Source organism: Zonotrichia leucophrys, chromosome 17 (assembly GCF_028769735.1).
Source record: "Zonotrichia leucophrys gambelii isolate GWCS_2022_RI chromosome 17, RI_Zleu_2.0, whole genome shotgun sequence".
Lineage (NCBI taxonomy): Eukaryota > Metazoa > Chordata > Aves > Passeriformes > Passerellidae > Zonotrichia > Zonotrichia leucophrys.
Window position 1 is genome coordinate 1379067 of NC_088186.1, and position 16138 is coordinate 1395204.

The window sequence follows — 16138 nt, forward strand, 5'->3', positions numbered from 1 at the left end:
TTGTGCTTTTTTCTTAATAGATTAGGTATGTGGAAAGGCCAGGTAGGTCTATAGATCTGACTGGAGCCTGTTCCAGGCACCAGTGTTGCAGACAGCAGTAAAATGGGAAGTTACTGGAAAGCCTCAGTTAAAAAAATCCAATTCCAAGACAACCCACCAGTTGTAAAACTCACAAAACCCAATTCATTACCAAACAGCAAACACAACATGCTCCACAGGCACTCTGCCATGCTGGCACTAAGCTGATTTCAGCTCTGCCCAGTCCTGCACAAATGAACTGGGTGAGGTCCTGCACTGCTGCTGTCTCCTGGCAGCACATGCATCCCAGTGGGGCTCAAGTAAATGACCAAATCTGGCTAATGAAAATCTGCTGTCATTTTCCTGAGCATCCCAGACTGACAGAGGAGCCTGAACCAGTTCACTTTATCTAGCCTATAACATCGGTTTTCACTAATCTTCAGAGACAGTCCCACAGATAAACCAAGCATGGATTATCCCAATCTAATAGCATTACACCCGATCCAGCCAGCAAGCACAACGAGGGCAGCAGGAAGAAAAAGAAGGAATTCACACACAAAGGAGGGGAATCAAAACACAAAGGACATTTGTAAAGAAAAGCCACCAGACAGAATGTGCATGTCAAAGAGATTAGAGAGCTGCCTGGGCACAGAGATGAGGGGAGATGGGGCACTAGGAGCACTGGAGCTGGACTTGATGTGTGCTTAAAAATAAAACCAGCAAAGATACAGGTTCTTGAATATTTGCAGTGATGGTTTGTCCCCTGAGCTCTGCAGACAGATGAGCAGCAGCTTCCAGCTCCAAACTGATTGTGCCAGTGTAGGGCCAGAGCTCTGGGAAGCACTGAAAGAGATGCAGGGCTCCAGCTCTGCACTTTGCAGATGTGCCAGAGCTGCTCTGTCAGCAACAGCATCTTCAGCACAGCCCTCTTCCTCTTACTGTTGGGCTGCTCAGCAGAGGAACAGCAGGGACAGAACTGAGACTGCAGCAAAAGCTACGAAGGAAATGTGTGGGAATAAATAGAGCGTGAGGGACATCACTGGGCCTGGGGAATCCCAGTTTGGGAGAGATGGGGTGGGTTTGCTTGGGCTCTCCAAGCTGCAGGAGGCAAGCGTGCAGTCAGATTGAAGGGGAGAGGCTGTTGAATAAGGGAAGAGGTTTGGTACAGTCCCAAATCCTAGAGATGCTGCTGCTTGAGATCAGAGCTGCTGATATTTACCAAGACAATGAGGGGAAGATAACATTGGTTTGGATAACAAAAGGAGAGATGCCGTGAATTTCTGCATTTCTGAGAAGGCTGGAGGCAGGAGGGGCCCATTTCCCGTTCCACATTCCCAGCCTGAGCAGGTCCCAGCTCCTGCCTGGCTGTTCCTGCCCCCAGTGCCTCCCACCAGGCGGGATGGGAGTGCCCCGGGCTGGGGCTGATTACACACCAGGCTTTCCCAAGGGATGCAGCTGGTTTGATTTCTTCGATTATTTGTTTGAAATGGGTGAAAAGTAGATTGCACAAGAGTTCTAAAAATCTGGCTAATGACAATTTTTTTCCTGGAAGATTTAGTAAGCAGTTATCTGGAGCTACATCACTGCAGTTTCCAAAAGTACAGATCATTTCCTGGACATCTCTTATTCCAATCTTCTCCAAGACACGGACAGTTGTGTCTTTGCAGACCCACTGGGAAGTAGATATTAAGAAGTTGTTCAACACTAATTGTTTTTTTCTAAGAGCAGCACAAGCATCCCTCTTCAGGTTTATTTAAAAAAAAAATTAACTGGGGGATGTGACTCTGTTCAACAAAAACAAGTAACAAAACCGAGTTATTCTCCTTGTAAACAAGTAGTACTCTCTTGTGTTTGTTCTAAATTTCATAGCTGAAATGTTTACTTTTATCTGAGCCATCAAAAGTAAAACAACCAATCTGATTCATTACACCATTAGGAGACTTTCAAAGGTTTAATGAGTTCCTTATCTAGTTAAAGACTAACAATAGCAAAGCAGTGGAACTTGTTATCTGGCAATCAGACAAGTGGTATCTAAAAGGCTGCTATCTGGAGCCGAGGATTTCAAACATTCCCCTAATCCAGCGGTGTCTGAGGTAACAGCCCCAAGCCACAGGGAGCGGGTCAGAAACACTCAGAAGTGGCTGAGGTTTCACAGCCTCCAGAATATTCAAATATTCAAATACAAATCCTTCCCCACGTTCAGGGTGTTACCGCTGTGGTGGGAACAGTTCTGTTTTGTAGATGTAGTGGGATTAAATCCACACAGCTCAGCACTGCCTGAATGGAGGGAATGATTTACTGGCTGCTATTAATAAGCAAAGAGTCATTGTATACAGTCTAAGAATCATGTACTTCAACAGATACATAAAATGTTAAAAGAATAAGCACAAATGAAGTGAAATATTCTAATTTAGCTGTCAGATATCAAAAAACCTTGAAGGACAAGGTCTATTCCTTGAAACACGGGAGTTCAGCAGGGCTGCCCGGCCAGCACCGCCTTGCCCTCTCCGTAAGGGAGCTGAATTCCTAACGACCTTTCCCTGCTGCATCCTAATTAGGGATTGTATTATGATTATCAAAAGGAAAAAGGAGGGGAGGGAGAGGGGTAGGCAGAGCATCAGCCGCCACAAGCGGACCCCGACACAATGATATTTGCACAATTACTGCCATTTCCATGGCAACCCCTGCTCTGCCGCTCGGGCGCGGAGCGGGAGGAGCTGCCGAGGGCTCCGAGCACCGAGGGGCTCGTCCTGGGCCACAGCCACAAACCCGCTCCCCACAGGCAGCTTTCAATCAATACAGAAAATGGAAACTGCAAAACATCGGTAAAAAGCAAAACCAGCGTTTGCCAGAGGTAGCCGGGAGGCACCGGAGTGAGGGGCACAGAGCCGGGGCCTCGGGGGCTCTGGCGCTGCCCCACAAGGCACAGCTGCAGCACGGGCACTGTGGAGCTGCCAGGCAGACCCGTGCAACAAAGAAATTCCTCGCCTTAAAGTTTCCAAAACAAAACTTTAGGTCTCTTCAAAATAAAAACATTCTTCCTTTCTAATCAATTCTGGTTGCTCCTGATGCCCCCAGGCAGCACTCAGCACACAGCCAGCCCCTGCCCTGGGCAGGCACACACACCAGCAGGACACACTGCAAGCACCGTACACATCTCATTACCTGCCAGCAGAACAATTCCCCTCAGGATCACGCCAATCAGCACAGATTTCATGGCCGACTCCTTGCGGACATTGGTGACAGTAAAGGGAAAAAAATGGGGGTGAAGGGGGGGAGGGATGGCAAAGAAGGCCGGGCTGGCAGGGCCGTGTGTGCAGGCGCTGGCTGGTGCCAGTCCCACGAGAAGGGATTGGAGCGGGGGAGCAGAGCCCTGCCCTGCCCAGGTCTAATCCAGCCCGGCTCTGACCCTCCCAGCTGGCCCCTGTCCGTGCTGACACCAGGAATGCGGCTCCAGCACATTGCTGCTCCCTGCCTCCTGCCGTGCCCAGCCGTGCCCACAGCCCCAGCTCAGCAGGGACACAATCCCCTGCCCCTGCCCGCTCAGGTGAGCTGCCAGAGTCCCTGAATGAGGCCAAAATGTTCTTTCCACAGGCTAAGCCAAACGCTGCGTTTCCACCGTTGTGCAATACCCAAGCCATAGGAACAAGGGGAGCTCCGAATGCAGAGGGAACCCGGGCCCTGCTGCCCATTCACTGGTGAGGGAATAATCGGGGTCCATCAGGCAGTTTTCCTTCTCCCTGTTCCCTGTTCCAGTGATCTGTCAGCACAGACATTTCCACTCTGCTGTATTCACTAAGAAAAGTCTCAGGTTTTAATGACCATGGTCTGTTTCCCTGAAGTCAAACTGGATGGAAAGAAATTCCCTGCATTATGCTGAATGTACGGGTTCAGACACAGCAGTACACAATCAAAACTCTCTCTTTCCCCATTAGCCACCTTACTAAATTAGCTGCTGCAGTCTCCTTTTTCCTCTGTGGTTCTGGGGTTTGTTTTTATTTTGTTTTTTAATATAGCAACTTTCATATTATAAAATTTCTGGAGGCAGAGTTGTATTTTTGTGTTGTAAGGACCCAGAGAAGTTTCTTATTTCTGTGAAGAATTGTTATCTGAGAGCCTTTCCCCAAACTTGGAGTCTCTGTATCAATGTCAGGTCCAAGCAAACAAAGCCTCCCACATGTCACTGTCTGGAATCTCCATGAGCAGTATCACTAAGATATTTAAAAAGCGTTCCAACAACTCCCCTTGCCATTTCACTTCTGTAATTTTACTCAATCCAAACATGCCAGTCACTTTTACAGATACTTGAAGTGGGAGGGATATGGTGAGTGTTTGTTTGGAGTCCAAACTTCTCGGACAGCCACAGACCTGTGCACACACAGACCTACCCCAGCACAGATTGGGAACATTATCTCTGTTAGCTACTCTGGCCCTTCTGTTATTGCTCAGGAGAAAACAAACAGGCAGTTGTGCACATTCAGCCACTACTGCAACAATAAAGTGTAACAACTGTGAAGACTACAGAACATTCAATGTCTTCCAAAAGATGCCTGTTTTGGTTTGTGCACCCACACATTTATCTCACACACACACAGAGGCTACCTGGACACTGCTGCCTGGAAATCCATCACACCCCACTGCACCCAGCACAGATTCTGCTCTCACCTGGCACCAGGCACAAGCAGGCTCTGGACTGCAGCACTCACAGCCTTCTGATCAGATGACAGGGAAGTCAAAAGGTCTGATTAACACGGAGCTGTGATCCAGCAGGGAGAAGAAACGTGGAGCGGAAGGGAAGGGAAGGGATTGGGGGAGCCTCACCAAGTGCTCCTAGCTCCCTTCAGCTATATTTACCAAAAGGGATTTGGTTGAAGGTGGAACAGGCCTCTAATCTCTTTACTATCTTAACCTTTTAGCTGCCCTTGCTCTAGAGGCGCCGTCTCTAAAACAAATCTGACTTAAGAAATACCTGCACAAAAAAATTACATCTATCCAAAGGTGGTTAGAAGGAAGAAGCATCTCCCATTTATTTCCTGACCCATGACCCAGGAATTCAAGCCCATTTGATCTGGGCTGGCGCCCTTACAGAGTCACCATTTACAGCTGCTGCACAGAAGGTTTCTACTTCTTCAAGGAGACAAAGACATTATGGCTGAACAAAGTGAGATGGTCAATAAGCTCTCCAATTATACCGGGACACATTCACACCACATCACCTTCTGATTCCTCATGAAAGTACAAGTGTTCCTCAGAATGTTGCCATGATCACAAGGTGCCAGTGCCCGGGCTGGGTGGCTGCGATGGCAGGGGCTGCCCAGTGCCAGTGCCAGCTGCAGACACGGCCTCCTCTGCCTGGGCACTGCTGCAGCTCCGCTGGGGGCACTCAGGACGTTTAAAAGGTTTTAAAGAGTGAATGATCCAAACTTCAGTGATAACATTTTTGCAGGTTAAAAATCGGTGCCCATGTCAAATGGAGCTACCTGTCTTTTTCTCATCCTGGCCTAACCTATTGCCTAGTAAGTACCTGATGGACTGAAACCATTTCTGAAAAAAAATTCATTCAGAATTCATTTTGTTGGATTTCTTTTCCCCCTAAAAGACAGACCTTTCCTAATATGCTTTGTCTCTTGACCACAGTTGCCATCATTTCCAAGAGCATGCAAGATTCCCTCTCCTTCTCACCTCATTTAGTACCCACGAAATCTTTTGATTTGCATTTCTTGTATCCCCTCAGGGTACCTATATCCTCTGCTAAAGCACAAACCATGTGCTGGACAGACTCCTCAGGACCCGTTTTTGTTCTCTCAGGAATCAGGCACCACTTTTGCAACAACTGCATTTCAGAGAGAAGGTTCATCTGCCTACACTACACTGAGAGAGCACTGAAGCAGTTAATTTGCAAAGAAGGAATTTCTCCTGACTTGCATTGTTATCCCAACACTCCCCAAATTCCTCAGACTGAAGAAGCAAACACACAGAGGGAACCCCTGCCGCCCCAAGAAAGCATTCCTCATCAGAGTAGCAAGTTCACTTTAATCAGTGGAGGCAGCTTAAACCCAAGTTCATGGCAGATCTAAGCTGCCACAGAAATGGGTTTTGAAGAGAAACATTATGGGAAGCTTCACAAAGTTGTTCTGTGATCCTAATATGAAGTAATAAGCTGTTTACCCAGCATGACTGTACTGGGATTAATTGACAAAGGAGGGGAGATTAATTGCTATTATTTCCCTGTCAGCTTCACTCCTCCACACGCACTCAGTGATCTCACAGACTGCTCCCAGCCTTTTGCTGGGTTGATGTGTCAGAACTACCTCAGCTGAGACAAAGTCCTTTACCAAAAGTCATATCCAGAAGAGCAACCTGCTTCTAATCCCCTTCATGTACTAATGAACCCAAATTTGATGCAACAGAATGAACTCTAGCACTCCTTTGCCCATCAGCCCATGTTTCTGTCAGCTTTTCTGCCCATGAGCACACTAAGAATTGGAAAGGATTAAACAGATCTGCAGTTTGGCAAAGTACAATGAAATTCTGAGCTCTGTGTGGGTGCTGGGGCACTGCAGGAGGGAAAGAGAACAGGGCACAGATGTGAGCGGGAATTCTGACAAGAAGGATAAACTTTAAACCATCTCTTTGGACAAGATCTCAGTTCAGAGTACAGCATTGTAACTGCCTCGGAAAGCAGCAATAACGAGCTTAGATAAAAGCTCATTTTCAAAGGCCTCATCTACAAAAGCAAATTTTTCTTGATCTGGCCTAAATTAGCAAATGAGATAGGTCAGAAAACCCCACAAATAATTCAGCCCAGTTACAGAAGGTGTTAACTAGAAGCTGATTTTACATTCTGGGAATGAAAGTAATAGGTCTTCCCAGGAAAGAGCTGGGCAGAATTAAACCAACACAGCTCAACCGCTGAAACCACAGAAGGAAAACAGAAAACGTTCCCATGCCATAAAGGCCCGAGAGGCCTCTGGAATGTTGTTACCTGCTGTTGCAGCTTAAGGGACAAGGTTTTCTTCTGGCTTCAAGTGTTTCTTTTTCCCACGAGATGGCAGCCTGGTAACACTGTGGAGAATTTACCCTCATCTAAAATCCAGAAATCCGGGATTGTGTTGGGATCACGTTTCTTATAAACTACTCTGGTGTTAAATTGCCCAACACATGTGGAATTTAAAGATGAAGAAGACTGAGAATGAATATTTAAAAGAAAGATGAGGTTTAGTACCAGTTGGCAGAGGACCTTCCCAACAGGGCTAACATTCACCATCTCACAGATTCTCAACCACAAACGGAACCCTGAGGGTCAGGCAGGGCATGTGGGGAAGAATCCAGACTCCTCATTCCCTTGTAAACAGAGAGGGCTTCCTTTGCTCACATCACAAGGACCTTTTGACCTCCTAACATAGCAGATCACTGCTTTCAGCCAAAGATGGCTGGCTCTTATCATCCCAGGCTGCTAGTGAATGGAGATGTTTTACAGATGCTTATGTGCTGGCTACAGCCAGTACAATCTGTGGCACTAGAACGCTAAACATCCCTTCTTTTATTTAAAGGCTGGTTTTCTATCTATTTCCTGCATGTATAGAGCCCCCCACAGTTGTCCCAGGTAACTTTCACTCCAGGATTCAGATGCCCTGGATACCCAGCTCGGTGCTGCCCCCTCACCCTGGGATGCTGCAGCCAGGCAGCAGGGCAGCAGCTCAGCAGGAGCTCTGATTGCAGGCACCCCTTCCCCAGGTTACCTGCATAACCAGGTGGGCACTGGCACAGGAAGCCATTCACCAGGTCCTGGCAGAGCCCTCCGTTCTGGCAGGGCTGGGACTCACACTCATCAATGTTGGTGAAGCAGGTGTCCCCTGCAGAGTGAAAACACAAACACACCTCAGGAGTGCACTTGTGCAGCGCTGAAAAAAAATGACAACTGCAGTCTTAAGTTTTGCACTTCTTTTCTTTCATCTAAAAATGGAAAAGAATTCCTTCAAGTCTAGCATGTCTCTGCAGGCACTGGCACACAAACACCAGCATGGAACAATGGGGGCCAATGAAGTATGAAATGATTTTCCAGTCTCAAACACTGGCAAGATCAGAACTTCTGAACCATTCCCATCTGTGCAACAGTGGACCAAACACTCATATTTCTCTTATAAAATAATAAAGTATTATTGCTTATGCCTTCTCACTAGGGAATTTCCCTAGCTGTTAAATTCAGCCTTTTACACATATCTCCAATCCATGGAAAGGGTGATATTTCAGTGGAACATCCACAGAGCTTCCAGTTCCAAGAGCTCCATACCAAGAAACTCCTCTTGTCCCGCTTTGATTGTACAGTTGCTGCCATGAGAGTAGTCTCACCAAGAAAACACCCAGAATAGTCATCTGTGACTCCAGGGAGTTGCTTCCTCTGATGAGGAATTTCAGAGATACCCTAAGGAAGAATCCTGCCATATGCACGAGAGACTGTCAAAGGGAAATCACCCTGGCACCTGCACAGCCAGAGGGCATCCATGGCAGCATGGGGAAGTGCACAGGCTGCTGCCTCAGCCTGGAGACAATCCTGGACAGGGAATGACATTCAGCTGTCTGTAATGGGAGCAGAAGCACATTCCTGATGCACCAGCCCCTCTGAAGTACAGTCCTTAAGAGATAACATTGCCCAGCCCCTCAAAGGGCAGCCCCACCCGGTGCAGACAGGATGGACATTTGCTGTGCAGCTCACCTGTAAAGCCTGGCTGGCACTGGCACAGGAAGCCAGCTGCCTGGCTGTAGCTGAAGCTGCTGGGGAAGTGGGGCTGTGTCCCGTAGTGGGCGGGGTCGGAGCGCTGCAGGCACAGGCCGCCGTTGTGGCAGGGCCCTGTCGCACACTCATCCACATCCTCCTCGCAGTGCTGCCCGGTGTAACCTGCCACGAGACACCGCTGTCAGCACTGCACAGCCTCCCTGCAGCTCAGCTCCCGCCTGCTGGGCCTCACTCAGAGCAGGGAGCATGACCCCCAAATCTCATCTAGCACAGAGTCCCTGGGCCCTTCCATTTCTTCACTAGGCCAAATACAGGAACCAAAATCATCAGTTTACAGGAAAGTATCACCTCATGATGGAAAATGTCAGAAAACAGAAAGAAAACTTTATGGTTGGGAATCAGGGTGATTTTTGCAGGTCAGCTGGATTTTGGGATGGCCTGTAAAGGGCAGCAGTGCAGCACCACTGTTCCAGACAATGAAAACTCACAAGGGGCCGTGCAGTATGGTCATTAATTCTCTACTTGTCCAACACAGCATCCAGCACGTGCTGTCCGTGGCTGTGTGCCCACACACCCCAGGGGCAGAGAGGCCCAGCCCACCTGGCCAGCAGGCACAGCTGTAGCCCTTGATTCCCTCCAGGCACGTGGCACTGTTGTGGCAGGGGTCAGAGGCACACTCCAGGATGTCCAGCTCGCAGTGGGTCCCCTCGAAGCCGGTGTCACTGCAGTCACAATGGTAGCTGTGGGACACCAACCAGAGCAAGGCATCAGCTCAGCCCTGGACAGCAGAGCCCCAGGTCAGGAATGGGCAAAAGAGCTCAGCTGTCAATGCTCACACCACTTGTGTTCACACCTTACCCCTGGAAAGGTCAATTCAGACACACAGGTATGTTCTCAGCATGGCCTGTGCTGTTCATGCTCTGCAAACCACTGCTCTGGGTTTGCTCCTCCCTTCCTTTAAGCACCCCTGGAGTTCTGCTGCTGGGAGGGGGCTTCTCCCTTATTGCCACAAATCATTGTTACTGCCACTCAATGTACAGAACACTACATCCAATTCCCCCCAGAGCTTTCTACTCTGATTTTCACAGGCTGCACTGAGGAGACCTTTAGATCAGTCCTGGTGTCTGACTGCCCCCAGCACTGGTTTCTCACCTGTCAACGAGGTCATGGCATGTCCCATTGCTCTGGCATGGCTGGCTCTCACATTCATTGACGTCCACCTCACACTGGGCTCCTTCATAACCTGGTGCACAGGTGCAGGTGTAGAACCCAACGTAATCATTGCACAGGGCCCCATTCTGGCAAGGGTCTGAAGCACATTCATCTATTTCAGTATCACAGTTCACACCTTTGTTAAAAAAACAGAAAAATATCTGTGTTACAAATCCACAGAAGTGTGTATGTGCTGCCTGGAATTCTGAGATGAAATCACAAGAGTTACCTTGTTTTATCATCAGTTATCAACCCCAGCTGGCTACCAGAGTGCATCTCTACTTGCTTCTCTGAAAATAAATTCCATTTATTTCAATTGTTTGTATCTTGCTTTGTGATACCCAGGAAAAAAGCACTAAAGTAGTGCAAAACACTGGGTACAGCAATACCTGATGTTAGGAAGTGATTTCATTGGGAAATGCTATTAAAAATGCAATGTTAGTGCCACTACTGGTCACAGTAAGTAACACCTGTTTGGTACAAAATCCCAACCTCCTTGACAAAACAAGACCTCATGAAAGATTTCTATGCAATTATCTTATCTGTATTGCACCTCTTTGAGCTGCCTGTGGCCTGGCATCCCCTCCAAACCTCACTCCTTACAATGGCACCTACCAATCCATCTAATCTGCCCTCCTTGGCAAAGGCTCCCCACAGAGTGGGCAGGGCCATCCTAATCCTGGCGGAATGTGGGCCCCCTAATCTGGTTCAAACCCCTCAATACCCACACAAAACTTCCTTCACCCAAATTCCAGCTGCAAGCACCAGGAAACGACCTGGCCTTGCCAGCCAATGGTGCTCAAACCTCTGGATGAAGAACTAAATCCCAAGGCTAAGCCTCATGATTGACATCAGAATAACTCAAAGCACAACAAACTCCTCCAGCTGCCTGGGTCACTTTATCGCTCCTTTGGCAGGGAATCCACAATCCTGAATTGAGGATTCAGCATAAAGATAAAAAAAGAAACTGATTTGCAAAGACAGAATTATGCTTGATACTCAAAATCATCAGTAACCTTAGGGCCCACATAAAAAAAAATGTCTTGTTTCTCCTTCATCTCTCTTCATTTTTATCAGAGAGTGAGTCAGCATCAGGGACTACATTCCTAATGTTGTAACTTCTCCTCATTCCAGTGGTAATCAGCAGCATTCCTTCACAGCAACTCAACTCCTTAAACACCTCCCTCTGTGAACAGGAGGAAGGCTGAGAAAGTTCATGTGCGAGGTGGTACCAGGCAGACATGGACACATTCCACCCCCCTGCACCCCGATAAGCAGGGCTGGGGGAAGGAGAGGCCCCCACTGCCTCCCTCACAGATAACTCCCAGGTGTGGATTCCTCTCTGAGTCACCATCAGCACAGATGCACAAAAGACAAACACTTAAATCATATGCCAAATAAACATTCGCCAGGCATGAAAGAATTGGAAAGCTCCAGCTAAAAGACACTTGTTTCCAAAAGACAAGTGGAAAAATCTTGGAAAAATCCTGCTGGACAGGACAAAACTACAGGCCAGGTCAGCAGAGCGAAGTTATACCTGGAAACACTAAGGATCCATTTCCTGATGATAAATATCTTCTTATGTAATCTCCCTTAATTTTATGCTGAGAACTAATCACAGCTACTTTGTGCCTACACCTGTGTCCAGTTTTAGTCCACTCCTGGATCCCTGTCCCTCCACACCTACCCCACACATGGAATTCAGGGCCTCAAGCACTGCCTGGAAGCTGCTGCCAGCAGCCCTAGAGAATTGCTCAGTGCCATCCCCAGCCGCTGCGGGAATGCAGAGCCCCGGTGAGGCAGGTGCTGAGCCCCGGAGCCCCTGGCACAGGGCGGGCCGTAGCGAGCCCCGGAGCCCCTTGGGGCACAGGGCCCGGCCGTACCTGCATAGCCGGGCGCGCACCGGCACTCGTAGCGGTCCATGTGGTTGAGGCAGGTGCCGTGGTTGCGGCAGGGCCGGGACGCGCACTCGTCGATGTCGATCTCGCAGTGCGAGCCCTGGAAGCCGGGCACACAGAAGCAGCTGTACTCGCCCGCGCTGTCCCTGCAGATGGCCCCGTTCCGGCACGGCCCCGAGGCGCACTCGTCGATGTCGTCCCCGCAGGTGGCCCCGCCGAAGCCGGGCGGGCAGAGGCAGCGGAAGCCGCCCGGAGCCGCCACACACGTGCCGTTGTTGAGGCAGGGCTGGCTGGAGCACACGGAGCTTCCTGCCCGGCAGCCTCCTCCAGCGGGGCACCTGCAGGAGTACCCGGCTGGGCTATCCACACACTGCAGCCGAGGGTCTGGGCAAGGGCTGCTCTCGCACTCGTCCACGCTGCCACAGGCAGCACCTGCAGGGCCAGCTGGGCACACGCAGTCATATTCCAGCAGCCCTGGAGTCCGGCTGCAGGTCATGTGGGCAGGACAGCCACCTTCGGTGCAGGCATCGTACAGGAGCTCACAGTTCACGCCCGTGTAGGCTACAGGCTCCACAGGGCATGTGCACTGGTAACCCACCTCCAAATCCTTACAGCTCCCCCCATTCTCACACGGGGACGAGGAACAGCCACTGTCATTTTCTGAGCGTGAAGCTCCTGACGAGAAAAGAGACTTTTTGTTAGTCAGCATTTGTAGCTCTAAAGAAAAAAGTTCTGCCAATCCCCACATACAGCTCAGAGACTGCCCAGCTAAATTCCACACTCCACAGGGCTGCACTAGCCAGGAGATCAGGATGATACTGGAGAATCAAACATCTACTATAAAGAAGATAACAGCCTTCATTTGGTGACAATCAAGAATCTCTTGCCAATTTGGGTAACCAATTACCTGATTTTTCAGGAGACACTCACAAACCAACTATTTTACTTGTGCTTATTCATCCATGAGTCACTTTGAGAGCAGTGACACATATCACCTTAAATCCATTCACAAGATTAACTTAGTGTAAAATTCCATGACCCCTTTCACTGGCAGGGCACAGCATTTGTGCCTGGAAATCCAGAGAGGCAGGGCGAGTTCAGGTGTGGGCTGCAGCTCTCTCTGTCCCAGCTGCTCCTTCTGGGGATCCATTTTTTTCTCAGCTAATCCAGAAGTGATTTGAAGATGCTCCCATAAATAACCCAAGGCAAACTCAAACGGGCACATTTCACAGAGTCTCTGATTACATGGGGCAGCTCAGGTTGATAACCACTGACCCTCACCCTCTCCTCCTGTTAGACATGTACATTTACACAGCAGGACATTTTAGCAAGGAAGAGCAGAGACTGCTGAGATCACCGTGCTGATGGCATTTGGGATCAGTACCTGCTGAGCCAAAACACCAGTCCAACAACCAGACAACCAGGAACTGATGTTGAGACCAGATTCCCCTAAATCTGGGAGCATGGATGTGATCAGTTCCTTCACACTGAGCCACAATGCCTTGCTGTCCCCTCCAAGGCAGAGTTTAAAAGGCTCTTGCCCCATTAAGCAACTCCACCATCGGAAATGTGATGGGACGTGCCCACTGAACTGCAAACTTAGTCCATATAAATGAGATTAAGTAGGATACATGATATTTAAAAAAAAAAAAGTTCAACATAGATATTTCAAATGAAGCACAATGGAACAAAATGAGGAATCCTCATTTCTTTTCCAAAAGGAATTTTAAATTGACTCTGTAAAATAAAGGGGCAGATTGGCCAAAGGGCAGGACAGCCCAGGGGACAGGAGATAACAGCCTTTATGTTAGAATTAGGATATATGTCCTGGATTCAATGCCACAATTAAGCACTTTCCAAAAGACACAAACCAACCAAAAATTAAATAAAGGGACAAAGGCAGTGGAAATAGAGAACTTTGCCTTCCACAAAGGCAGCAGTCATTAGCACCTCATCCCACTGTGGCCTTCAGAGATCAGAGCTTTTCATTCTGCTCAACTCCAAGATAAATAAGAGAGCTGTGTGGTAGAGATATCCCAGCCTGCTTTCTGTGTAAGTGTTATAAAACATCCAAACTTGGAAGTAACTCTGCAAACAACTATATAGCAGATGTTTGGAAAATGTCTATGAAAAATGGTCTCAAAGCAGTGATAAAGCTCATGAAGGAGCAAATGCTCCTGAGAAATTGCTACTGGTGAGACAATCCAGACTTCCCTGGTGCTGGAAGTGAAGCCATCACTGGAAGCCTTTGGACAAGCAGCTCTTCACCCTTTCTGCTGCCCTCTCTCTGTAGCTGGCCCAGCTGGTGACCACAAAGCTGCAGTGGGGAGAGGGCAGGATCCCCAATCCCTGCAGCCCCCTCAGCCCCCCTGCTCCATGGGGAATGGTGCTTTACCCTGCCACGCTCCATGCTGAGGACTGGCCAGGATCACACACCCCAGCACTGCTCCCCAGCTGCCCTCTCACCGGTGCCAGCATTACCCTGGCCCAGTTTGGGGCACCTTTGCCTTGCTCTGGTGCTCCTTCCCCACCCCTGGTAGTGAAGCTGTGCCACTGGTGCTCTATCAGCTCTGCCTCCTCAGGCTCTTTGTACCTGAAGGTGGAGGCACCGACTTCAGTGGCTGAAAGGGATTTATAGGAGACTTTGGTTTACAAAAGCCTGCCCCTGCCCTGACCTCCCCCGAATTCCTCCCACCAAAGACTGCAGTGTTTCTAAGTCTTCTTTCAAGAGGCAGTGCTGGGGGAGGGAGGGTACTCAGGGATTTAGGCAGCCCTTTCTCTTCCCAGCATCATCTCCATGGCCCACCCCTCCCTTCCCCTCTCATGTGATGCTGGGGAGAGCTGCTGAGCCCTGCACTGTCCAGCAATCCCATTATTCTGCCATCAACCCTTTTATTCTCAGATTCCCAGTCAGGCAGAAAACAAGGATGACGGAATCTGCCTGGAATCTCTGTGGCAATTAGAGTGGAAGCCCAGGAAACTATTTGCAAAAGAGCTTTACTAGGCAGGAGATATGAGCCTTTGTAGGCTTAATGAGTAACCCGCCCCTGCCCGCACTTTCCAGAGGCCAGGAGCACAGTTTGGGACAAAAAAGGAGTCTGGTGCATGTTGGGAAGGAGCTGCAGCACACTCCATCTGCAGAGAAATTCCCATTTCCACAGAATCCCCAGGCACTGCTGGCATGGCCAGGCTGAGTCACTGCCAAGGCTCATGTGTGGCTTTCTGCTTCCATGAGAAGAACACAGGCAAAATGTTTTTTTGCAAATAAAGCTAAACATCACAGCCCTTTGCTATTTCCTGCCTTTCCCACACCTTTTTGTACCTTTTCTGGTTTGGTCCATCATATAGCTCAACCACAGACAACACAAAGCTTCCCTAATAAGTGCAAAGGCCTTCCTGGCTACCAAAGACAGCAGTGAAGGAACAGGGAGAACTCTGGTCTGCTCAAAACTCACGTGACCATGAACAACAGCATTCCATTAATCCATGGTTAATGTATGTACTTCAGCAGGACAGCATTTTGGAGGAAAATGTTCCTTTTCTGGAACAGACATCCTGAAGTAACACAGTGCTGCTCACAGGGCATGCATGGAGCAGGCTGAGTTCAATGCAGTGTAAATCACAAGAAATGCAATTTATCTAAATAACTGCAAATTATTCTGTGAACTGCAGCTGGCAGCAAATCCCCCACGTGTCTGACTGACTGTGGAGGCTTCAGGCACTCAAACAGCACAAACCCAAAGTGCATCACACAGCCCCTGTATCCAGCACGCCTGTACTAATGGGGAATTTTCCCAAGGACAGAACATGGCCCTGTGTGAATGAATTCTAACCCTAACACTCCTTCCATGGCAGTGCTGAACATCTGGCTTGACAAAGAGCACATCTGATGTTTTTATTCTTTTCAGCCATCAGTCCTAGGCATACACTTACTTACTGCTCTCAGTTTTGGAATAGATTAATATATGAATGTGAATAGCACATGAATATGCACCAAACACTAATAAGGAAAATGAATAAATTAGCTTTTCCTGCTGCACAATATAACAACCATGAAAATCAGGTCAAGGAAATCACTGACTGACAAGAGTTTATAGTTTTTCATCAAAGTAGTTGTTGCTGGATTAACAATGACATTCAGAAGTTTTCCTTTACATTTCACAAGAAAAAAACAAATTAGTGATATTTGTAAGGGAAAAAACCCCAGAAGTGTATTATAATGATACCATCCTGCAAGCCTGTGCTGAATTGAAACTGGAGGAGACCACAGCTC

The 16138-nt window shown here is 48.6% G+C and overlaps 1 protein-coding gene across 9 annotated transcripts in view; it reads right to left on the reverse strand.

Moving 5' to 3' along the window:
• The window catches only part of CRB2 (crumbs cell polarity complex component 2), a 54859-nt gene that overhangs the window by 11304 nt on the left and 27417 nt on the right, over positions 1-16138 (reverse strand). For all 9 annotated transcript variants that reach the window (XM_064728009.1, XM_064728008.1, XM_064728015.1 and 6 more), the window contains 5 exons: positions 11851-12540; positions 9908-10103; positions 9356-9495; positions 8735-8917; positions 7761-7874 (listed from right to left, as the gene is read on the reverse strand). In XM_064728009.1, the coding sequence (XP_064584079.1) occupies positions 7761-7874; positions 8735-8917; positions 9356-9495; positions 9908-10103; positions 11851-12540 (1323 nt within the window). The remainder of the gene's footprint in view (positions 1-7760; positions 7875-8734; positions 8918-9355; positions 9496-9907; positions 10104-11850; positions 12541-16138) is intronic.